Here is a 26535-nt window from a genome sequence, read left to right on the forward strand (position 1 = left end):
AATACGCTCCATTTTAGAATAAATTGTAATTAAAGCAACTTGGCACTACACTTAGCACAGGAATTTTACAGTTCAGACCAATGGCTTCAGAGCTGAAGAAAACAACCCTATTCATGCGCTTGAACTGTTTTTTCTTGTAGTTTTACAATAAGTAAGTAACAAAACATTAAGGACAGAATTACATTTTTGGGGGGCGAGTGGGAATTTAAGAACCGAGTCGGCAAAATTAGGACGAGAGACGAGTCATAATTCAGCAAAACAGCCAAGAACTAAATTATCCTAATCCCAATTTATCTTTTCAGATACAACCAGAAATCCCAAATCTGTTGGGAGCAGAAAATAATTTGCCTTTACTGCATTTTTTCATGCATATCTTTGTTTAGTTGACCCTCTATAGGATTAAAAATCCTTAATATATTTCATATGTCTCTGGGAGGTTTGTCATTTCTTGCACTGTGACTAAATGAACCTGGTAATTGTTTTATCTATACATAAAATCAATGACTGCAACTATTGATGTTAAATCAGGTGTATTCAGATTTGTATTTGCATCTTCGAAGGTTGTTTAATTCATTGCTACATCAATTTATGATTTCTTTTTTTCAATGATGCAAAGACAATTACATAATTACTATTGAAAATGGACACCGGACAAATCAAAAACACTATAATACAGTCTAACATAGCCCAGGGAGGTTTTAACCTTTTTAATATCTTCAGATAAAATTTAATAATATTTTTTAATAACTGGTTTGATTATTAGCTTTTATTTGTCATTGCACTTCAGACAAAACGCATTACTGAAAAATTATTTAAGTTGTATTACGTTAACACCAAATGATTTTTTTTCCACGCAATGTTAGAATAATGAGAGAAGCTATTTATTTTAAATGAATTCTCATGCTTGTCAGCTTTTCTTTAAAAAGTCCTATATAACAAGTAGCTAAGGGTGGCAGTAGTGAAAAATAAATCTTAGAAATTTACCACAAATAAAAATTATTCTTAAATTTGTTTTTTTTCTTCTGCCTTGTTGGGTCTCTTTCATTAAAGCATGACTTGCATGTAAATCTGCATTGTCAGATGAAAGACTGGTCAGGGCAGTTTAAGAATGCAATAGACTATTGATTGGTTTTGAAAATGATGTGGTAAAGGCTGAGGAGGACGAGTGTGCATGAGTGGGACTGAATCAGTGATTAGATGATAAAATGATCCAGCAGTCTGTTGTTAGTGTTCATCAGCCATGGTGAAAACGTTCTCTCATTATTGATTCAAACTGAGACATCACCTACACAACATGGCCCACATGTCACACAGGAAGTTCACACAAAAGCACAGTGAGCAGAAAATTACACAATGGTGAAAAGCATAACCTACAGTAATAGCACTGTCTCTTACTCCCACACATGCATTCAATATTCAAATAGATTTTGAACAAATAGAAAAATGTAAAAAAAAATTGAGAGTCAGAACACTGGGCCTGCTAAAGAAAGCTGATTAAAACGCATGTTAAGTTAGAATGGGGATACATTGAAAGCATTTTGTGCCTACTTAGGCTATATTACAGTTTTAAACCATCATGTATATCTAAACATTAAAATTTTGCATGCAATGTCCCTCACTGTAATTCACTATGAATAAATTACCATATAATATCAGTAAATGTAAATTTAAATTAGAACTATTAAAAAAGTTTTATATACAAATCACTATATATGAGCACTGACCACAAAACCTGTGGTCTCAAGTGTCAATTTTTCGAAATTGAGATTTAAACATCATCTGTAAACTGAATAAATAATCTTTCCATTGATGTATGGTTTGTTAGGATCGGACAATATTTGTCTGAGATGCAACTATTTGAAAATCTGGAATCTGAGGGTGCAAAAATGTCAAAATATTGAGAAAATCGCCTTTAAAGTTGTCCAAATGAAGTTCTTAGCAAATCATATTACTAATCAAAAATTAAGTTATGATGTATTTACGGTAAGAAATTTACAAAATATCTTCATGGAACATGATCTTTACTTAATATCCTTATGATTTTTGGCATAAAAGAAAAATCGATAATTTTGACCCATACAATGTATTTTTGGCTATTGCTACAAATATACCCCAGCCACTTAAGACTGGTTTTGTGGTCCAGGGTCACATATTACAAAAATGTAAATCATCATACAGAATATTGAGAGAAGACAATACAATATGCATTAAATAACGTGACAACAAAATAGTCAAAGTTCCAAAATGAGTCCTAATATTCATATTTTGAGTGAAATTTGACCTGGATTTCCAGGTTTCAGGTGTAGAATAAAATTATCTCTCAGTAATTGCTAGTATATTTCACAAATGATTACAAAGAAACAGCAAGTACCACATTGAATTAAACGTGGTTTCTGCTAAAACATACTCCATTACTCTTTCAAAAACATTTTAACAGTGTATATTCATCTGGGGGCTTATGTAACTACTCAGAATACCCTAGCAACACCTTAGCAACCACCCACAATACCCTACCATAACTGAGGCAAAACTCGTTCCAACAAGCACCACTCAAAATTTTCTTCTGAAAATGTCAAAATGTAGTTAATCATCCTTATATAAAGAAAAATACAAAGAAACAAATGTTTCCTGCAATTGACATTTTTATCTAAAATCATCACTTGAAAAACACTATTTCCAAAGCCCCAGGGTTCCAGTATACCGTGATAATATATAACTGTATGATGAATAACGTTCCTATAAAAGACTTTCAAAACTACATTATTACCAGAACTTCTCAACAGACTGACTTTCAAAGCATTACATATCCCATCGAGTGAGATTTGATTTGAGTCACAGCGAGTTATAGCGAAGCCCAGGTTATTCTGATCACCCCATGTATGTATGATTCCAATCTGAATTCCTTTGAGAGTCGGACAACCCTGAACCAGAGGAATCCTGTTGCTTTGTCACACCGCTCTTTCCGCCCACGCTCCGCCATCTACTGCAAGCCTCCAAAACAAGTGTGACAAACCTCTTACTTACAGACACAAACTCAGCCTCGCTTTCTCACACCTCTAACTCTACGCCCTGCCAAGATGATCAAGTTTCTCCCCGAATTTCTGCGAGCACCACCCCCGGCCTCAATACAAACAGACGTCTGTGCTCATCTCCACCCTCGCCGCTAACCCTGGCTCCTCCGCACGCCATTCACCCAGCCAAGACGGAGCGAATTTCAGCTCGGGTTTTACAGACCATCTCAAGGGAGGAGGCAGAAACTGAGAGGGAAATATGGAGAGCGAAACAGTGGTGCTGCAAATCCATTCCTGTCTTGGCGTGTTGCGAGTATCTCACGTCCCTTAGGAGTACTGTCAACCATTGCAAAACTGGGACAGGAAGAGAGCGAGACAGCTTATTGCCGATCACTCGATTCTTGTGACACAGCTAAACAGCATTAGACGGTGTCACACTAGAAATGAAAACCAACACTATTAAATTTTCATTAAAGGAAGCGCCTGTTACAAGCTCTGAATTCATTTTTAATAGCTTACCGGGGCTTAATCTGTTGTCTTTTTTCAACAAAGACTTTGATTTACACGTCAATCTGCTACCTTTAAAAAATAAAGCTTCCAAAAGTGGGTTTTTGCAGCAATGCCAGAGAAGAATTACTTCAGTAAAGAGTTCCTAAAAGAACCACTATTTGCTTAGCATTTGAATAATTCAAAAAACCTTTTCCACCATAAAGAAACTGTGTAGATGTTAAAGGTTCTTAATGGAACTATGATTGCCAAAAAACAAGCTTCAAAAAAAGGCGGTAGCATCCTAAAGTCAGAAAGGCCACTGCAACCTTTCATATTGTTTCAATGTAGTTAATTACATAAAGATAACGAGACAAGACTGCGATGCTAAAAACCATTAAATGCCGCTCTTATCTATTAGAAGTGTAAACGTAATTAGGCTTTTGAAATCAAAGGTTTCTGTTTAATTAATTAAAGGTAGATGTCTAAATTTCAAATCCAATTAAAGCATAAAGCTTGAGGTCCAAAAATTAAATCTCATCACTGTATTTCCCTTTATGAGAAAGCAGAAAACACAAATTTTCCAAACAGCATGGGGGAGCCTAAATGAAACTGAGAATTTGTTTGCAAAAAGACGTATCATTGACAATTTCACAACTTGAACGTAAGATGGCTCTAACTGCACATAAACCATTAAACTAGATGTGAATTAAGTGTGATATGCTTAGCAAAAGAGAAGGGCTTTTACATAATTTACCAAGAAATTCTCAATTCGAGCTACTTCCTCACTCACGCCTCTCAAAGCCGCTCCATCTAACGGTGCAATTTCACTAAAATGCCTCCATTATTTTTCAGGCACGAGAGACAACTGTTCTTTGCAATTCAAACAGTCCCACCGTTGTGATGATGGTGGGTCTTATACAGCATGCTGGAAACATGGCTTCAACTGCAAACATTAGAGATGTCATACTGGCAGCAATTTCACAACAGTTTCTGCATTTGTGGACTAAACATTTATAATAAACCCAGAGTAAGATGCTATCTGTGTCCTCACTGGCCTTCACCAAATGAGATCTTTGAAAGGCAAGAAGTCTCTCGTGGACAGAATTTTTTATAAGGAAAATTTGATGAGATTTAATTATTTTATTTTATTTCTGAATGAACTGGATTTGCTTTGGATTTGTGCTGAGAATTAGTTTCACAGCCGACAAGTGACCTTCAACATTGAAATGTAGTTAAAATAATGTTTAAAAAATATGTTGAAACAATGTATTTGCTAAGGGTTGTCCAAAGGTTAACAAAACACTTTTGAATCAACATTGAAGTTTGAACAAGGTCTGAAAATATTAAGTAAGTGGAAATGACGTTAGAATATCAATTTGATTTGTGAAATCAAAACAAAATCCAACAGTGATTCAACCTTGATTGATGACATTGATTCAACTGTAAATAAACATTAAAATACCAAATGGGTCACATAAATGGGACAGTTTACCTAAAAATTTTAATTCCATCATTATTTACTTTCATGTCATCCAAATCTAGATGGTGGTTTTGGACCCCATTGACTTTCATTGTACAGGCCAAAAAAGTTGAAACATCTGTTGTTTTCCACAAGTCACAGGTTTGGAACGACATAAGGATCAGTAAATTATTAATTTTTTATTATTATTTTTCTTTATTTTTGGGTGAACTATCCCTTTAACCACTGTATGGGAAATAGGAAGTTTTCTTTGAAAACATATTTAATTCAATCATTCATCAATTATTTTGTGACGTCAGACCAGCAGAATTTAAGACAATGTTGTCCAGCTGAAATGTTTTATGATCGTTCTCGTCACCTGGGAGGCTGTATTAACGGGATACTTTACATAAGGCGAGCTGTCACCAAACCCGATGCTCGGAGGGTAGGGTACGTCAGGGTGGAGGAGCTAGAGACATTATCTTGATGAAGCTGTCATCAATACAGCCAGTGTAAGCCAATGAAAACCAGATAGCATCTCTTTTAATTGAGATTAGACTCTGCAAGTTCAATGTGTGCCCAACTGATTTAAGAGACGGCTTGGTCTCCCCAGTTAACTCTTCGTGGTGGGAATCAATTATGGCTTCTTCTCTGACATGCGACCTCAGAGAGCCGAGATCTGGACTTTGTAGAGTATCGTAGAGAAGGGGGGAGATCTTCACCTGTTCTCTTTTGGGATTCATGTCGGTGGATACATACCTCCTTTTCTACAAATTTTCTTGCCGGGTTTTCTGGCACATTCCTTGGATATTCTTTTTACTGCAAAATGAATAGAAGACTAAAAAATAACATGGGAGTCCGGTTATGGACATCAGGAGCATGCAACAGCACAACTTGACTGAAAGAGGAAGAGAAGAGTTTAACAAATTCCCTGACCTAAATCATCATTATCATCAAGAGTACTGCACAAAATATCCCCTCTTTATGGTTAATTTATGGGCCGTTTACACTAGTGCGTGTCGGACTAACAAGTAAAGGGAGGGGAAAGAAATCCGACCACCTAAAATGGACGTGCTGCAGCACACAGAAAGATTTGCATGTGCAAGGGATGGTGGGAAGGTTAGGACACACATACAGCCTCGCTCACTCACACACACATTAAGCAGCGGCATGCATCGGGCATTCAGAGATCATGCTTTTTTTTTTTTTTTCTCCGCTGCACTCACTACACTCTGGACAAAGGAAACTGACACAGTGAAATGACAAAGACAGGTCAGTCCTGCCCACACATAAACTCACCATCCTCCGTTGGCACGTATATGTTTAAGAATAAGCAGTCTTCACTCTGGTCCTGTACGTAGGACGACACCACTTCAATGCTATTGGTGAACCAAACCGGCAGCATAACGTCCGGTAGCCTGCCCTCCAGCAGGGTTTGGGGACAAACGGGGCCAAACTGAGTTGCATTACGAATATCTGACCATGAAACAGGTGGCTCGGGCGGCTGGAAGCGCCTTTCGCCTGTGGGAGGTGCTGCGTAGGGGATGCCCAGGAACTGGATGACGGGCCCAAGGATCTCATTGTTGAGTTCTTTTTTGAATCCCCGCAGTTTGCCGTAAGTTGTAGTGACAATGGGGTCCGTTTCGTCCAGTTTTTGTGAGGCCACCAGCTGGGCATGCAGGGTCAAGCCTAATATCCAACACAAGAATGGCAGATCCAGGCTAGCCTTGAGGCCAAGCCGCGGACACATGGCCCGCCAGATGCCGCCCAGGCGGTTTGGTTGTTGGAAGGGCATGTTCAATCCTATTCACGCTAGTCCCGCTACTAGTTTATATCCACCCGCAAAATAAAAAAAAAAGATCAAACCCAAGATGCCAGATGTTCCGAGAGCGAAGCTGTCAAAAATCTCAAAACCTCTTTGCATGGCAAGTATTCCCACATGAACTTAAACACGGATCCGAGCAACATCTTCGTCAAGGACCAGCTATTAATCAGGTCCCATCCTATTGACAACATAGCTTTCCATCCTGGCTACGTGCGGGGCAGGGGTGGGGGAGGCATTTGCGTCAGGTTGTCCACAGATAAATCAAGCCTGGTGCAGTGGTTGGTCTATATCCTGCTGGAAGAAAAAAAAAAATTAGTGGTGAGGCAGATGGGAAAATTGTGCTTTATTAGCGTCTGTGATCTGCTATCAAGCAGACTGTTTTAGGATCACAGCTCACCGGTATGACACAGCATCTATCACACAGACCCATCAAGACAGTTAAGCAGAGTCTTGGCCAACAGCAAATCAAATACTTCTCCAATACACTCAAAGGCTGAAGTGATTATATAATAAAGCAGTACTTAAGACACAGTATTGAAACTCACTTTGTCAAGGGGCATTCTGGGGTCTAACACGGATGTCGTAAAAGGTAAAACTTTTTCAAATATCGCACATTATTCATTCATAAATATTATATGTTTTGGGGAGTCTCACCACATTATATTTTATGATGGTTGCTTAGTCATAGAAAAAAATAATTTCATGCTTCATAAAACATACTTTTCTTTTTTGCTATTTATATATATATATATATATATATATATATATATATATATATATATATAGTTAAGAGCCCTAACACTTCTTAAGAAAATATTATGCCAGACTACTCATTATATATATACAATTTTATTTAATTTTTTTTGCTTATTAAAGTAATCAACAAAATGTTATGTCATTTGTTGTGATCATGGCTGGCTTGGACAAAATCTCTTTATTCCCATTACTGCAAATCCAAGTCTGATGCAAAAATAAGACAACAGGAAACACAAGCAGCCCCACAAAACCTTTCACATCGATTTAATGCATCATTCTCACTTCGTCAACTCACCGATGTAACAACCTTGCAAATGTGCAAGAACTATATTTGGATCCCCCCCAGAAGTCTTAATAAGGAATAGAGGTTCATTTATAACCGTGAGCGAGTCTTCCCCAGTGGACGCGGTGACGGGCGGATTCAGAACAGGTTTTCGCTCTGCACGGTAAATGAGAAAAGCACCTCTGCTTCCACTGCTCTACAATAGGGTTTATGTTCCACTATAATGGGGCATTTGTCTTGAGCACTACTGTACCACCACACACAGCCTCCCCTGCCCACTAACCTCCAACAACCAGATCATTCATGATGACTAGCCCTGGAAGTGTCAGCAGATCCGGACTGAGGGACACACAGGGAGCAGACAAGGCTGAACGGAAGTGCACGAGCTGACCTTTCTTCTACCCACATATAATGGTGTCCACAGACAATTCTTAAAGTGCCTCCGTTCCGTCTGATTGAAATATGTGGTCCTGAGATCTAATCTACTGTAATAAAATAAGACAAATTTCAGTAATAGCATTGCCATTTTGCATTTTTTTAATGGTAAAACAGGAACCGCCAACATTTTATTAATTTCAAAAGGTTTTTGAACAAACCGCAGTATGGTTTTAAAGGTAGGGATATAAATTTGTTTTTAAAAAATAGACAACTTACAATTAGTAATGTCTGACTGTTTTACTTACATATATCAGAATAATATTAAATATTAAAGTTAAATATTAGAATTGATCAAATATCAAATTTAAAAAAATGTTGTCTATTTTGTTTGTTTGTAAAACATATTGTTAAATTATTTTATACAATTCATTGAATTATTATTAAAACTTACATTTCATTTACTTTTGAGTTTGCCATATACAGTGGGGCTTGATACACTGCAGATTTTTCAAGTTTTCCCCACTTACAAAGAATGGAGAGATCTGTAATTTTCATCATAGGTACACCTCAACTGAGAGAGACAGAATATAAAAAAAAATCCAGAAAATTAATAATTAATGAAATAAGTATTTGATACAATAGAAAAATAGAACTTAATATTTGGTACAGAAACCTTTGTTTACAATTACAGAGGTCAGACGTTTCCTGTAGTTCTTCACCAGGTTTGCACACACTGCAGCAGGGATTTTGGCCCACTCCTCCATACAGGTCTTCTTCTGATCTTTCAGGTTTTGGGGCTGTCGCTGGGCAACACAGAGTTTCAGCTCCCTCCATAGATTTTCTATTGGGTTCAGGTCTGGAGACTGGCTAGGCCACTCCAGGACCTTGAAATGCTTCTTACGGAGCCACTCCTTAGTTGCCCTTGCTGTGTGTTTGGGGTCATTGTCATGCTGGAAGACCCAGCCACGGCCCATCTTCAATGCTCTTACTGAGGGAAGGAGGTTGTTGCCCAAAATCTCACGATCCATTGCCCCATCCATCCTCCCCTCAATACGGTGCAGTCATCCTGTCCCCTTTGTAGAAAAGCACCCCCATGCTTCACGGTTGGGATGGTGTTCTTGGAATTTTACTCAACCTTCTTCCTCCAAACACGGCGAGTGGAGTTTATACCAAAAAGTTATATTTGTGTCTCATCTGACCACATGACCTTCTCCCATGCCTCCTCTGGATCATCCAGATGGTCTTTGGCAAACTTCAGACGGACCTGGACATGTGCTGGCTTGAGCAGGGGGACCTTGCTGCAGGATTTTAATCCATGACGGTGTAGTGTGTTACTAATGGTAACCGTTGAGAATGTGGTCTCAGCTCTCTTCAGATCATTGACCAGGTCCTCCCGTGTAGTTCTAGGCTGATCCCTCACCTTTCTCAGGATCATTGATACTCCATGAGGCGAGATCTCGCATGGAGCCCCAGTCCAAGGGAGATTGACAGGCATCTTGAATTTCTTCCATTTTCCAATAATTGCGCCAACAGTTGTTGCCTTCTCACCAAGCTGTTTGCCTATTGTCCTGTAGCCCATCCCAGCCTTGTGCAGGTCTACAATTTTGTCCCTAGTGTCCTGAGACAGCTCTTTGGTCTTGCCCATAGTGGAGAGGTAGGAGTCTGATTGATTGAGTGTGTGAACAGGCGTCTTTTATACAGGTAACGAGTTCAAACAAGTGCAACTAATACAGGTAATGAGTGGAGGATAGGAGGGATGCTTAAAGACAAACTAACAGGTCTGTGAGAGACAGAATTCTTGCTGGTTGGTAGGTGATCAAATACTTATTTCATGCAATAAAATGGAAGTTAATTATTTAAAAATCATACAATGTGATTTTCTGGATTTGTTTTTATATTCTGTATCTCACAGTTGACGTGTACCTACAATGAAAATGACAGATCTCTCCATTCTTTGTAAATGGGAAAACTTGAAAAATCGGCAGTGTATCAAATACTTATTTGTCTCACTGTATAGCTTTTGACGCTGAATTGCTAATGATGGATGGACGGATAATGCTTTATACAAATATATATGTTATATATACATATTTTTAATATATTTAATATAAGAATTAATATGAAAGTTATATTTGCAAATTAATGTAAGAATGAATATTTAAATTCTATATAAGTATATAATTCATAATATAAAAATATATTATAATTAATGAATTATATGTGAATTGTAAAAATACAAATACAAATAGATGACACATAGGACATGCTTTTAATACTTTTTGCCTTTTAAATGACCAATCTCTAAGCCGCCATACAATCTTGAATATTTGGTTATATATATATATATATATATATATATATATATATATATATATATATATATACACACACACACTCACCTAAAGGATTATTAGGAACTCCATACTAATACTGTGTTTGACCCCCTTTCGCCTTCAGAACTGCCTTAATTCTACGTGGCATTGATTAAACAAGGTGCTGGAAGCATTCTTTAGAAATGTTGGCCCATATTGATAGGATAGCATCTTGCAGTTGATGGAGATTTGTGGGATGCACATCCAGGGCACGAAACTCCCGTTCCACCACATCCCAAAGATGCTCTATTGGGTTGAGATCTGGTGACTGTGGGGGCCATTTTAGTACAGTGAACTCATTGTCATGTTCAAGAAACCAATTTGAAATGATTCGAGCTTTGTGACATGGTGCATTATCCTGCTGGAAGTAGCCATCAGAGGATGGGTACATGGTGGTCATAAAGGGATGGACATGGTCAGAAACAATGCTCAGGTAGGCCGTGGCATTTAAACGATGCCCAATTGGCACTAAGGGGCCTAAAGTGTGCCAAGAAAACATCCCCCACACCATTACACCACCACCACCAGCCTGCACAGTGGTAACAAGGCATGATGGGTCCATGTTCTCATTCTGTTTACGCCAAATTCTGACTCTACCATCTGAATGTCTCAACAGAAATTGTAGCCTCTTTTTCCTATTTGTATTGGAGATGAGTGGTACCCGGTGGGGTCTTCTGCTGTTGTAGCCCATCCGCCTCAAGGTTGTGCGTGTTGTGGCTTCACAAATGCTTTGCTGCATACCTCGGTTGTAACGAGTGGTTATTTCAGTCAAAGTTGCTCTTCTATCAGCTTGAATCAGTCGGCCCATTCTCCTCTGACCTCTAGCATCAACAAGACATTTTCGCCCACAGGACTGCCGCATACTGGATGTTTTTCCCTTTTCACACCATTCTTTGTAAACCCTAGAAATGGTTGTGCGTGAAAATCCCAGTAACTGAGCAGATTGTGAAATACTCAGACCGGCCCGTCTGGCACCAACAACCATGCCACGCTCAAAATTGCTTAAATCACCTTTCTTTCCCATTCTGACATTCAGTTTGGAGTTCAGGAGATTGTCTTGACCAGGAACACACCCCTAAATGCATTGAAGCAACTGCCATGTGATTGGTTGATTAGATAATTGCATTAATGAGAAATTGAACAGGTGTTCCTAATAATCCTTTAGGTGAGTGTGTGTGTGTGTATATATATATATATATATATATATATATATATATATATATATATATATATATATATATATATATATATATATATATATACACAATATATATATGCAAGTTCAGTCTTGCAAAGAAACACATGCCTAAAACGAGCCCCATTCCACAAAACTGAATTTGTTAGCTGAAGTGTTTTATTTATCCATGATTAGTCAGTCTCGCTTTGGCCCAGTTGACATTTCTACTCCCCTCACTTCATATGTCAAAACAAAATGCTCCTATTGACGGTAGCCTATCAATGACAGGCTTCAAAAACATGCAAAACAGTCTGTTGCATCGCATAATTAGGCAAACAGATAAACAGAGACGCATGATGTAAAATCCACTGCATTGATTGTGTACCATATTCTTAATGAGCCTATACAATTGAGATTTTTACAATAGAGAGACAAGACTGAACAGCTTCAACACCACTGCAATTTTTTTTTTGAGTACATTTTACAAGAAAACACTGTAATGAGATCAAGTTTGGCTCAGAAGATAGAAAGTTGGCCTGGGGAGCTAAATTGAGAGATAAAGACTTCTGAATCCTTTGAGACAGTATGTAACAATCTCTTTCGGGATCTTAACACAGTGCTCCCTTGCAGACAGATAAAGAATCCACAGCAGAGAGACACTAAATCTCCATAGAATACACACAATCTAAATCTCCTTTTCAAACATCCTTATGGAATGCCTTTGCCTGTTCTCTTATAGGTGCATTTACTCATTCTGAAGGCCTGGTAGACTAATGACATCATCCTCCATCCTCTTACTCCAGTTTTGATAGATATGAACTGCTACATGAAGATATGCAAATATATTTTACCGAATACCTTTTCCAAAGAATTGAGGACATATTTCCCGCATGGTCAGATGTAAATGCAAAAACTTCTCGCTTTGGAATACATTAATCTATATCTTTTTCTTTCATCATTTAAAACCTACCACAAATATCTTTGTGAAATATTTTGCTGCCTTTCTTTTGAATAAATGCCACTTAGTTTGATTTTCTGTTATATAAAGCCAAAGTATTCATACATTTTTCCCCTGTGGGTCTGATATCTTTGTCTCAATGCTTTGGTCGTGTATTCTCTTGAAGGTTTTTTTGTGTGTTTTGTCATTTCTTTCTGCTTGAAGTACTTATCTTGTAGCTTCTGCTGTGAGTTGTCCTGTTAAAGACCGAGAGCTCTTAAACCCTGGGACTGTGAATCTCAGTTACAGTTGTTGAGTCTCAGCTAAGACTCGAGCACACCTACAATAATAGAGCCATCCAAAACATGTTCATGTATTGCATTCAAATCAATGACAGCAGTAGAAAAACAAAATGAAAAAGTAAAAAATAATAATAATAATCATTTCTCAAACTGATCAAAAGTGACAAAAAAAAATGTGTAATGTTACAAAAGAGTTATATTTTTAATTAATGCTTTGGTTAAATTATTTAACTTTCGGCTACACTTTATTTTGATAGTCCACTTTAGACATTCAACTAACTATAAGTAACTTTGTAACTACATGTCAAATACATGTCAACTAATTCTCATTAATTTGCAACTACATGTCTACTAACTCTCAGAGTAGACTGTTAGGGTAGGTTTAGGGTCAGTAGAATAAGCTGACATATACTTGCAAAGTTTCTCATAGCCAGTATGTTGTATGTTGTGGACCCATCAAAATAAAGTGTTAGAAGATATTAAGCAGACAGTCTACTAATACTCTAATGACTGCTAGTTGATATGTAGTTGCAAAGTTACTTACTGTTAGTACACTGAACAAAATTATAAACGCAACACTTTTGTTTTTGCCCCCAATTTTCATGAGCTGAACTCAAAGATCTAAGACTTTTTCCATGTACACAGAAGGCCTATTTCTCTCAAATATTGTTCACAAATCTGTTTAAATCTGTGTTAGTGAGCACTGCTCCTTTGCCGAGATAATCCATCCACCTCACAGGTGTGGCATATCAAGATGCTGATTAGACAACATGATTGTTGCACAGGTGTGCCTTAGGCTGGCCACGATAAAAGGCCACTCTAAAATGTGCAGTTTTACTGTATTGGGGGGGGGGGGGTCCAAAAACCAGTCTGGTGTGACCACCATTTGCCTCACGCAGTGCAACACATCTCCTTTGCATAGAGTTGATCAGGTTGTTGATTGTGGCCTGTGGCCTGTGGAATGTTGGTCCACTCCTCTTCAATGGCTGTGCGAAGTTGCTGGATATTGGCAGGAACTGGAACATGCTGTCGTATACGTCGATCCAGAGCATCCCAAACATGCTCAATGGGGGACATGTCTGGTGAGTATGCTGGCCATGCAAGAACTGGGATATTTTCAGCTTCCAGGAATTGTGTACAGATCCTTGCAACATGGGGCCGTGCATTATCATGCTGCAACATGAGGTGATGGTCGTGGATGAATGGCACAACAATGGGCCTCAGGATCTGGTCATGGTATCGCTGCATTAAAAATGCCATCAATAAAATGCACCAGTGTTCGTTGTCCATAACATACGCCTGCCCATACCATAACCCCACCGCCACCATGGGCCACTCGATCCACAACGTTGACATCAGCAAAACGGTCACCCACACGACGCCATACACGTTGTCTGCCATCTGCCCTGTACAGTGAAAACTGGGATTCATCCGTGAAGAGAACACCTCTCCAAAGTGCCAGACGCCATCAAATGTGAGCATTTGCCCACTCAAGTCGGTTACGACGATGAACTGCAATCAGGTCGAGACCCTGATGAGGATGACGAGCATGCAGATGAGCTTCCCTGAGATGGTTTCTGACAGTTTGTGTAGAAATTCTTTGGTTATGCAAACCGATTGTTGCAGCAGCTGTCCAGGTGGCTGGTCTCAGACGATCTTGGAGGTGAAGATGCTGGATGTGGAGGTCCTGGGCTGGTGTGGTTACACGTGGTCTGCAGTTGTGAGGCCGGTTGGATGTACTGGCAAATTCTCTGAAACGCCTTTGAAGACGGCTTATGGTAGAGAAATTAACGTTCAATTCACGGGCAACAGCTCTGGTGGACATTCCTGCAGTCAGCATGCCAATTGCACGCTTCCTCAAAACTTGCGACATCTGTGGCATTGTGCTGTGTGATAAAACTGCACATTTTAGAGTGGCCTTTTATCGTGGCCAGCCTAAGGCATACCTGTGCAATAATCAGTCTTAGATTTTTGAGTTCAGCTCATGAAAAATGGGGGCAAAAACAAGTGTTGCATTTATAATTTTGTTCAGTGTAGAATGTCTAAAGTGGACTATTGAAAAAAAAGTGTTACCGAACTTTCTATTCATCAAAGAATCAAGAAAAAATGTATCTCAGTTTCCACAAATGTATTAAGCAGCACAAAGGTTTTTCACATTGATAATAACAAGAAATGTTTCTTGAGCACCAAATCAACATATAAGAATAACATCTGAAGGATCGTGTGACGTGTGACACTACTTTGCCATCACGGGAATACATACATTTTCAAATATATTATTAAAACAAAGCTGTTATTTTAAACTGAAATGCTAGTTCATGATATAATTGTTTTCCTGAGTTTTGGATTAAAAAACTAAAAGCAGGCTTGGTAAGAAAACAAAAAATTCCCCCTTTTTTTTCTAAAACAACCCTGACCTCAAAACTTTAAATAAGTAGTTGTTGTTTTTTTGTTGTTTTTTAACCATGTAGCCTGTCATTTAAATATATAATTGCTGGTTTATACAGTATGCAACAATATTACATTTTAGTCAAAGCACAAATCTACCTTCCCCTGAAGGTTCTCAACAACTTTCTTATTCTCAACTTCCAAAATACTGGCATCTGAGGATAATGGAGTACAGTTCAAAGCGGAAAACAAATGGCTGATTATTTTAGCGAATGCCGTCAAGACGTTGTGAACACAGGCCAGAACAGTGAGTTACTGCAGCAGTCGGTCAAATCTGCGGTCATTTCATCAGCGTTTGTTTAAGGACCACACAAGCTCACACGCACCTTAATGATCTCATCTCAGGTGCAATAAGACTTTGGGAGAAATTTATAGGCCAAAGTTTATATGATTATGTGTGAATGTGCTTAGCTTGCAGGTCAGGATGTTGGTAGAGTCAAGTTTGGGGAATCTAAGGTCTGATTAAGAATACCCTGAGTTTACTAGATCTGCTATCAAAGACTCATTAAAAATTACTCATCATTTGCATGACGGAGTAATTCATCATATCATCAGTCCAGTCAGTAATGACACTCACACAAAATTGGAAAGTGGTACAACAAAATGACAGTTGACATCAGTTCTTTTTTCAACACTTGCATGCTAGATAAATGGCATCTTAAACAGGTAATTCTCAAAAAAAAAGCTTAAAGGAGTAATTCATCCAAAAATTTGAATTTTTATATATTCACACAATATTCTGGCTGTCTTAAGTTAAAGAGATAGCTCACCCAAAATACAAAATTTGAAAAAATGTTGTCAACCAAACAGGTTTGGTTACCACTAACTTCCATTTTATGGACAAGAAAAAAAAAAAAGGAGACATTTCTCAAAATATCTTGTTTTTGTGCTCCACCAAAGAAATTCATATAATTTTAGAATGACATGACAATTTTCATTTCTGAGTCAATGACATTTAGAAATTCACACAAACTTACAACTATCTAAAGTTAAAGGCACAGCTCACCCAAAACAAGAAAATTCTGTCAACATTTACTCACCCTCTTGTTGTTTCAAACTTAACTTCATTTCTTCTGCAGAACGCAAAAGAAGATATTTTGAAGAATGGTAGAAACCAGACAGTTTTGTTTGCCACTAACTCACATTGCATGGACAATTATATTTATATAGAAAATGTTCATTTCCAAAATAAAATAACTTTTTATTGCACATTCCAAGTAATATCAATCAAACTGCAGTTGGGTTGTTTTGATTAAGCAATAATAACTCCACATTTCAGAGTTAAACAATAACACTCGTTTAATCTTTGTAATCTCCTCAGATGATAATATAGATGCCTGACAAATGTTGTTGTTGTTGTGATCATAGATTTATGGATGTGATCACATGCAATACACAGAGCTTTTCCCTCACCATTGTAACGTGCTGCTTTTGCAAGGTTCCGTGAAAATGTTTCAGCCTTTATTTTCCTTTTTTGCCCTGAAGAAGATATCACAGATTCATCAAGTTCGTCGAAACTATCCATCCTCGATCATAGCACGTCTTTTCGAAGTGAAAGTAGCCTTGTCACCTGACCTGAATACAGCGTGCTGATTCGCTAAAATGGACTTATCGGCTTCTGTCCAAAGACAACAAGGGCGCTTGTCGGCTTCTGCAGTAAAACGTGAACTTTTACAGCTTTTATGATTTGTCTGTCATCAACTACTGTTGTTTTCTCAGCCGATCAGGTCATTGTTGGTTCCTGGTGTCGCTGTTGGTTTCCAAACTCTTGATTTCTCCATGCCCTTTGTTTTTGCTATAGCTCTAACTGACTTCCTCTTTTCTTTTAGCATCCAAATTGCTTGCTTTTCTCTCAAAGTCAGCTCCCTCATCTTCATCCTGGTTTGTGTGTGTCATCATCGAATGCAAGATTCCGAATGCAGAAGTAATGGATATAACTGATACGACACATTCCCTGCTTTTAATATCTGAAGAATTAATGCAACAGGACACAGCTGATCACTTAGAAAGACCTGTGAGGCAACTGCTCCAATACTTATGCTCACATCAGTTAGAGGGATGAAACTCTAAAAGTGCTGAACTTATTAGCTGGTAAAACATCTATGTGTTGAATCACCCAATAATAAAATGTGACATTCTGTAGTTTTGTCTCATATTCATATTTTAATCATATTTGTAAATGTCTTGACTCCACAGCCAACAGAGCAATTTTTTCTTTATTGTTCCAGTACTTTTGGAGGGCACTGTATATCATGTTATAGACTCCACATGTCAATAATATAATATATAATTTATTTAAAACTCAACTGAACAAAGTTGTAGAGGTTTAGAATGACGTGAAGGTCAGTAAATGATGACAGACAGAAAATCAAATCCACATTTACTTCATCAATTTTCCTCAAGTAGCCCTATCATTTTTAAAAACTGCACAATCCTCCATCGCCTGAGTGCTATCTTGTGGTGGCCCCTGTAGGCACCCTTTGAAGATGGTAAGACTGTATGAAAAAATATGCAAAGATTTTTAAAAACTTTGTATGTGGTGAGTAAATAATGAATTTTTATTTTCAAGTGAACTATTGCTTTAAGATTCTGATGACACTGTGCGTAAAAGAAATGCACATTATAGTACCACACAACGAGAACACGTCCATCTCCCAAGACTGCAGTGAGCCGCATGCAAAGACGTGATGACAGAAAGCAGATGCTGCTGTGAAACGAGCAGAAATGAGAGTGCAAGACTAATTCTGGTGGCCAGAACTTCTTGTTCTCACGACAACATGCAAGCAGTCATCAATCGAACCGGAACAAAAAGAAAGCGAGACGTAGACTACTGCAGCAGAGCTGATCTTACGGATGCATTCAATGATGCCTTTTGTCACAGAAATATTTTTAAATGCACATATGTAAATGTGCACACCAAAGCTCTCACAAAAACATACACAATTACGCATAACTCATTCCCAGCACCTGCGAGAGCGAATGCATGCAGAAATGCTGAGGTGTATGACCACCACTGGGCCTTTGCATTATTCATTACAAAGGTACAGCTAGAAGCATATCTGCACGGCCAACACAAATTTACCCACTCACTTCTTCACATATACAAACCCTCTAGCAGTCATATATAGACAGGAAGTATGCTTTGATGTCGTTCAGGCAGCTCTGAACAAGAGGTTTGTTTGAGGATAAGGAAGTTCTGGGCATATCTGGCACTGGTGATCACCGTCAGGTGCATTCTAGATAGTTATACTGATTCAACTTGCCATGATACCATGCTGCTGTGTGGAAAAATACTGTTGTGACAGTGAAGGCTGTAGCTGTGTTCCAAAAACTGTGCAAACTAAAACGATAGTATAGGAAATGGCTTGGTTGACAGCACAGCTTGATCTCATGAGCTTAGAACAAATGTAATCTGTTCAACTGCATCCGCTTCATCTGCAACAAAGAGCTCAAAAATATGCATTGCTTGAATAGATTTCTATTAAACTACAAGAATGGGCCATATTTCTTGCTTGGATAAAATTTTCACAGCCATTCGAATGTTTGGGGTTTTAATGTTTTTAAGAGGAACCTCTTATGATCACCAAGCTGCATTTATTTAATCAAAAATACAGTAATATTGTGAAATATTGTTACGATTTACAAACTTTTCCATTTTAATATACTTCAAAATGCAACTTCCTGTAATGGCAAAGCTGAATTGTCAGCACCTGTTACTCCAGTGTTCAGTGTGACATGATCCTTCAGAAGTCATTCCAATATGCTGATATGCTGCTCAAAGATACATTCTCAGTAAATGTTGAAAACAGTTCTGTTGATTAATATTTTTGTGGAACCATTGAAACATTGATTTTCAGGATTCGCTGATGAATAGAAAGTTCAAAAGAACAGCATTTATTTGAAACTGATTTTTTGTAACATTAGAAATGTCTTTACTATCACTTCTGATGAATTTAATTAAACATTTTCGCTTATAACGCTATACAAGTTGCACACTTTAAAAAACTAGGTTTAGCCACATAAAGTCAAGTTTGCAGATATTAATAACATTCACCAGACTGCCATTTTGTGGTATCTGTGGTGCAAGTTCTCCAGTTAACTGTAATGTGTGAAAACCAAAAAAGCTTTGTCAACAGCTCTTGGTGTCTCTGAGCAAGCGGCTCCTCCCACATGCACATTTGCAAGGGCATCAGGATCACGAATCTGAATGCTGCATGTGTGGGATTAACATATGAAATACGCAGACTGCATTACATTTTCTATAATGCAAGTAGATGACCTGCTTTCCAAGATACAGTAACAAGTCCTAGAAAACCTTCCCCATACAGTACACAACCTAGTCAACTAGATGTGTGTAGAAAGTTAAATTACACTTTGTTGTTAGCAGCATCATAATTGGAGATTTATTAGGAAGGCATTGAAATTACAAAGCCTGTATAAGCATGAAAGAAACATGGATGTTCTTAATATGAGGAGTGTCGAATGCAGGCTTTGAAGAGGAATCTGCAAAACACAAAGCGCTTGACAGATTTAGCCTGATCATTGCATGTGGGACATTTAGATCTTCATCCCACAGAAAGGTCACATTAGCCTCTGGTCAATGAGCGTGCAGAGCATGTGGCAAAGATAAACATCAAGAAGCCTTCCGAATTCAAGCCATGTGAACCAAACTGGTACTTCTCTGGCATCGCTGGGAAAACCCCTTTTTGGAACCTTTATTTCCAAGAGTGCAGAACAATTAATAGAATCACATGCAGTATTTGTGCAAATGTAGCCTTCACAAAGGGTTTATTCTCGAATTTGGCAAGCATTCGACAGCCTATGTTAAATCCTTTGTCTAAAGTGAGTGTGAAGATTAAACAGGTGTCCAAGTGTAAACACCGGCTTCAGCTGGCAGAGATGGAGGGAGGACTGGAGGGGAGGGAGAGGACACACAGCTGCCTACCTATCACACCTTTGAACGACAAGGCACCCATTGATCCACACCGTCCTCACACTCCACTGCCGATGGAGAGGTGGGAAGTGGAATTTTGACTGCTATAACGAAAGGGGGTGGGAGCCAATTGCTTCCCAGAACTGTGTTTTTCTCCAGAACAAACGCACCAGTCCATTTAGACAGTTTAACTTTGTCTGGCACTTTCTATGCTCAGAACACTATGTGCTTGACTTCCACTGCTTTTAAGAGAATGTCTTACCACAGAGAAAAAAAAGGCCATAATCCTAAGGGATCAAAAAAAATGGCGGCCAGTTTGCACACAAACAGACGGAGAAAGGTCAAGGCTCTCTGACAACGCAGAGCTAACCACTGGAGAACAGAAGAACACTTCAGCCATGATGAAAGCTGCATTTTCAATGGATCAAACCAAGTTTATCCTAAAAAGGGAATCAGAGAGAGAGACAAGCAACCCAAAGCATTGTGACTAACAATAACTATCTGATATATATATATATATATATATATATATATATATATATTTAAAGCCTGTAGGAGGAACAACATCATGAGCAGAACAATACTAATTGATCTTCTCAGGACTGTGGTTTTTTAGTCTGATACATGTAGTGCATTTTCAATAGTCCTAAAATTTGAAGCACATTTGTTTCTTGCTGTACAACATAACTGTGGCCATTAAAGAGATAGATCCCTATAAGATTAGAGGTCTGCCATCATTTAGCCTACTCATGCTCATGATGTTCCAAACCCATTCCTCAAAACACAAATTAAGATATTTTTAATTAAATAAATGAGAGATTCAAGAAAAACACACCTCATCGGATCTCGCTTGATGCACAAGAACCATCGAGTTGCGTGTCAAGCATGTTTAAGCTTCCTTTAGCATATCTGATGTGCTCTATGTACAGTATGTGTGTTGATCAATGTTTATATATCAGAAGACTTGGATTAAACTACTTTATTCATTCTGGTTACTTCAGCAAAACTTCTAACTTTATTCTATCTTTTAATTTTGGTTACCTGAACTTTCAAAAGGAATGACTCGGGTTTCATTAAAAATATCTTTATTCATGTTTCAAAGACAATCAAACGTGGGTTTTGAATGCAACATGAGGGTGAGTAACCATTTTGAAAAGGTTCCCACAAGTAATAATCGGGTTACATCTTTATTTTTCAACAAAATATGTCCAATTATAGGAGATAATTACGAGATAAAGCAAGCAATAATTAGCTGGTCATGTGATCTGGCCGATTTGTGGTTTACTTTTACAGTTACTTCATAATCTTTTTGGATCTTTTAATGGAGAGACAGAAAGCTCTCAGGTTTCATTAAAAATGTGTGTCTTGAAGATAAACGAAAGTCTTATGGTTTTGGAATGAAATGAGGGTGAGTAATTAATGACAGAATTTTAATTTTTGTGGGATCATTAACTTCTCTTCTGTTCTTCTGTTACTCTTTTTTTGCTCTTAGACTTCAATGTTACAACTGTATAAAATGTCATTTGAAATGATCTCACAGCTGTTTTTAAAAAATGAATGTGCATTGAATGAGCGCAAGTTTACATCTAATGGAAAGATGTACTGTACCTTCACTGAATTGAGGCGATGCATCGAGACATAATGAAAGGTGAACAGGCTGAGGAAGGCCTAACGTCTTCCTCATCAAACGCACGGCAAATCCCGAACCTGACAGCACAGATATGTGAGACACACAGCATTGCGTATTCTTCAAAGGGCAACCATTGTCGTTTCCCTCCAGCTTGCTGCGAACAGCAATGTCAGCTATGCCTAAATGATTAGAGCAAAATAATCGTTTTCTTGCAGTAGAAAAAAACCCAAAACAAAACAAGCAAGAGACAGTCAAACAAAGGCATTCGTCTGCACAAAGCAGAGTAAAGAGACAATGGGTGCCATGCTCCACTCAGGATGTATGCAGGGAGACAAATCACATTGCCTTAATCACATTTAATGGCCCACGATCAGTGAATTAATATTCCACGCGCACCGATGTGGTTGAGAGTTCAGCAGGATTTAGAAGCATTTGAGACACATCATTGTTGAATTTAACTACCTAATTAAAAGGTGCATTAAGTATTTATTTATTTTTAATAATAGTATTCGTACTTTAGTTTTTGACATAGTACTAAACATAGTACTAAAAAATAGACTGAAAGTCAGTTTTGGACATATTTATCGATATTTAGACAAATAAACTATCAACATACCTGTTGAATTTTATAAGAAAGTCGTTTATAAATTATACATTATATATTGCATTATGCAATTTATGACTAGGATATGTTACATCATTGCTTAACATTTATTGTAACATTTTTAACCATTTGGCGATTTTTATTATTATTAAAAAATAACAATATTTTATTTAGAATAAATATTTATAAACATCAGTAATCATCATGAGTCTTCATCACATGTGAGTATACTTTACATTCTTTAAACAGACTTAAATGCAGTAAGTACTGTTCATTTCTTTAGGTGCATTTTTATCAGTGCACCTTTAAAAGTAAAGAAGAAAAACTGACCAAAAACACAACAATGTGACCAGATAATGTCGTCACTTTATCTGCCTTCATCTCTTTTTAATAAGAGAGAGAGAGTTCTCACTATAGTGGTGGCTTCTGTCCAAACAATTACAATAGTAATTATGATATTCTCTAAAAAAGAAGCTATTCAGCCTCAGATGATTATAAGCCTCAGTGGGAAATCACAGTGTTATAATAGCAGACCTTCAATATACATCTGTAGATACATAATGTATACCTTAAGAAAAGCTGTAACCGGTAATTCACACGTAGATCACGACTCACAGACAGCAAACTAACACATCTCCAGGTTGGCTGTGGTGAAATGTAGAAATATTACGAAGACAACCACTCAATTCACACACACACACACACACACACACACTTATCATTTTCCCCTTCACACATTCAAACAGTGATGTACGCTCTGCCTGCTGATTATGAAGCAATCCTCATATCACATAATGAAGAGCATCAATGAAGGCAGAACAAAGCCCTGGTAATTAATCACCATGTAACCGACAAAGGTTTAATGTCAACTCAGTAAATGGAAAGACTTTCCAACCAATCACAAGAGTAAACTTTAGAGTGACACCATTAAGCATCTTGACAGCAACTAAGCTTAAAACAACTTAAGAAACATTTGCCATCTTTACCCTGCAATAGTGGCACATCTGCATATATATATATAGCCAATACCATTTGGAAGGGGGGTTTATGCCCAAACCGTAACTGTTTTTACACAGAAAATACAATTTCATTATTTTTTAATAAATATAATTTATGCATATAGAAGCGTGACATTAATAGAAAAAAGGTGTTAAATTTGCCTATAATATACAAGCTTTGTTATGATATCAACAAAGTTTAATTTACACCGAATCAAAGCAGCCTCAGAGCCACATAATTTAGTTAGGCTTATATTGCGTCTTTATACGGAATTTGGAGCAAAGGGAAAATAAAAGAAAATTATTTGAGCATAGCGGAGTACATAAAACGTGTTCGTGTGAGGACACGCATGGGCCTTGGAGGCGGCTGTCTTCATTTATCAGAAGCCATGAAGCAACATTAGCAGGAAGAGTCAGGCCTCCATTATTTATGGACTGGCTCCCTCCCCTGTACACAGCTGGTACCTGGTCATGAGAAACTGGCCTCCAAAACATGGTTAGTTTTTCTGTGTGAGTCAAAATGACTATGACAATACGGATTACATTTAGTTGTTGTTTAAAAGCGTCATTTCGCCATATGAATTGGTAAAAGACGCGCGTTTACCTCAAGATGTTTTTAACAAGTTTAACATGAAGTAGCCTACTAGTTAAACAAAATGATATTAGTTTCGTTTAGGCGAACTAGTCCTTCAAAGCATATACTCAACCTCATGGTGTACCAAACTCGTATGACTTCCTTCCCTGGTACAGAAAAGACGTTTATCTGAATGACAGCCCTCAGTCGCCATTCACTTTCATTGCATGCAGAAAAGACGCAATGAAAGTGAATGGCGACTCAGACTGTCATCCTTACTGGCGTTTTATTTCGCGCTGCACAGAAGAAAAGTAGGCTAAGTCATACATATTTGGTACATCATGAGGGAGAATAAATGATTATATATTTTCCGCTTTAGGTGAATTATTAATCTTTTAAAATGCATAAATGTTTCAAAAAGCGCTATTGCCAAACTTAAGCCAAAAAAACAACAGCAGCAAACATCTAAGCGTCGAAGGAGGAGATTTTTTCTGTCGCGTCGACCATGAATGGCAAGTTTGCTTGATCATCACACCGGCATTTCTATCACTACGCCATGAGATCTGCACAAGTTGCCCACCGAAAGCACCCTCCACTCTCGACCGTCCAGTATTAATGCAAAATCATACTCAAAAATGCCATTCCATCATTCAGTCTGATATGCATCGAAAGGGAAAAAAGGATCCCAATTGCACGTTTCCGTTCAAAACCGCGACTGAGTCAGAGGTTCCTTCAAGACCTCATTATCAGTCCATTAATATGATCTCGACTAATTTGTCGGGTTAATTATAATTAAGGGGGTAAAATAAGAATCACCTCAATCAAAACAGAATCATTCTCATGCAAGTTGAGCACAGTGTGCACTTTAAATGCACCTGACTCTTGATGATTGATCTTTAAGGGTTGCAGATTGTATTAAAGGGTTATTTAAGTTACAGCACGGTTTATTCATTTCTGATGTTCTCGGTTAATAGATTTTAATAAGGCAACGAGACGCTGATTTTCTGGACACTTTCATATTTAGAGCATTTCATTTAAGTCATGGAGTCCAAGTCAAATGCACAAGTTTACTGTGCTAGTGCCGTATTTCTGCTCTTCTTTCGTGTTAGAATATTGCATTTTTCAATTCTATAATGAACAAAACACGACTGTCTCGTTTACAAACAAACAACGCAAGAAGCTCGCGAGATAGATAAAATGATCCACATAATTACCATGAAGCGCTGTTTCCAATACTCTTTGCCATTTCCTACATTTCCAGAGTGCGTCTCCCACTAATGACGGCAAGAGGAGGGGAAATACAATCCAAATGAAGGAAAAGCTCAAGCAAGAAACATTTGTGACAGCGACATGATTCGGTCCAACTATTTCGCAGAGTAAAACAGCATATGATTTCCCTAATGCAGTTTTAAGACTGATATTAATCCACAATCCGTCGTCTCATCAGAAAAAAACACATCCCGGTGCAGTTCTTTAGGTGTCGCAATGAAGGTAAAAGACTAGAGAGGGTTTTTTTTTTTTTTTTTTACCCTCGTTCCTCACGAATGTGGATAAAATGCCGATATCTCCACTTGCAGTCAGAGGAACTGAATGTGAGCGCCTCAAAAGTGGAGCAAAGACGCCACCTGCGGCTGGTAAAGGAACTGCAACGCTCTTGCTAGGGATATTTTTAAAGGGACATTGAAAATCTTTCCCAAGTGCATCTGTTGAAAAACCATAATGGCAGTTTGGTCTCATTGGTTGTGATTTTTATCTAATCTATTGTTACTGTGCTGACCATGAGATGCTCAGGTGGAATATTTATGAAGAAATGACGCTGTCAGGTAACTATAACATGGAAAAAAAGGAGTCTTGTAAAAAGACTACCAATCTCAAACTTTAATGTAACATTCCCATATTAATCTGCTTCAATTTAAAGTGAATTAGAAATGTGCTAACTCTACATAAACTGTTTAAATTAGTGTTGAGTACATTAGTCAATCATGAATTTTGACTTTTGTTTAACATTGAAATAAAAATGTTCAGATGATACAGAAACTTAAGAATCTGCAGATTTAGTATCCATGTGCACGATTACAAATAAAATTATTTGACAGGCACCAACTTATACTTTCCTTTGAAATTTATTTAGCATTTTACACAATAGCCCAGTGTTCCTCAAATCTTTCCCTGGAGGGCCAATCTGCTGCAGAGTTTAGCTCCAACCCTGATCAAACTCACCTACCTGTGATTTTCTAATGATCTTGAAGACTCTGATTAGCATGCTCAGGTGTGTTTGATTAGGATTCTGCAGGAATGGGCCAGATTTGAGGATCCCTGCAATAGTCACACGACTCGGATTTCACCCCCAGCTCATTTC

The 26535-nt window shown here is 37.9% G+C and overlaps 1 protein-coding gene across 2 annotated transcripts; it reads right to left on the bottom strand.

The window, feature by feature from the left end:
• Positions 1-6170: 6170 nt before the first annotated feature.
• LOC306855034 (neuroligin-1-like) lies at positions 6171-25805 on the bottom strand. Of its 2 annotated transcripts, none has more exons than XM_079393422.1 (2): positions 25391-25805; positions 6171-7075 (listed from the first exon to the last, which is right to left on the bottom strand). In XM_079393422.1, exon 2 carries the CDS (start codon positions 6752-6754, stop codon positions 6233-6235), a length of 522 nt encoding a protein of 173 aa, XP_079249548.1. In that variant the 5' UTR covers positions 6755-7075; positions 25391-25805; the 3' UTR covers positions 6171-6232. The 2 variants fall into 2 exon arrangements, with proteins under 2 accessions (XP_079249548.1, XP_079249547.1); XM_079393421.1 differs by having other exon boundaries at positions 6171-7078; positions 25391-25755.
• Positions 25806-26535: the final 730 nt, after the last annotated feature.

The sequence above is a fragment of the Barbus barbus genome (assembly GCF_936440315.1).
Source record: "Barbus barbus genome assembly, chromosome: 35".
NCBI classification, from domain to species: domain Eukaryota; kingdom Metazoa; phylum Chordata; class Actinopteri; order Cypriniformes; family Cyprinidae; genus Barbus; species Barbus barbus.

What these genes read in the sequence shown, in the direction of transcription:
- LOC306855034 (XM_079393422.1), bottom strand. Translation starts at nt 6,754, where the DNA reads ATGCCCTTCCAACAACCAAACCGCCTGGGCGGCATCTGGCGGGCCATG.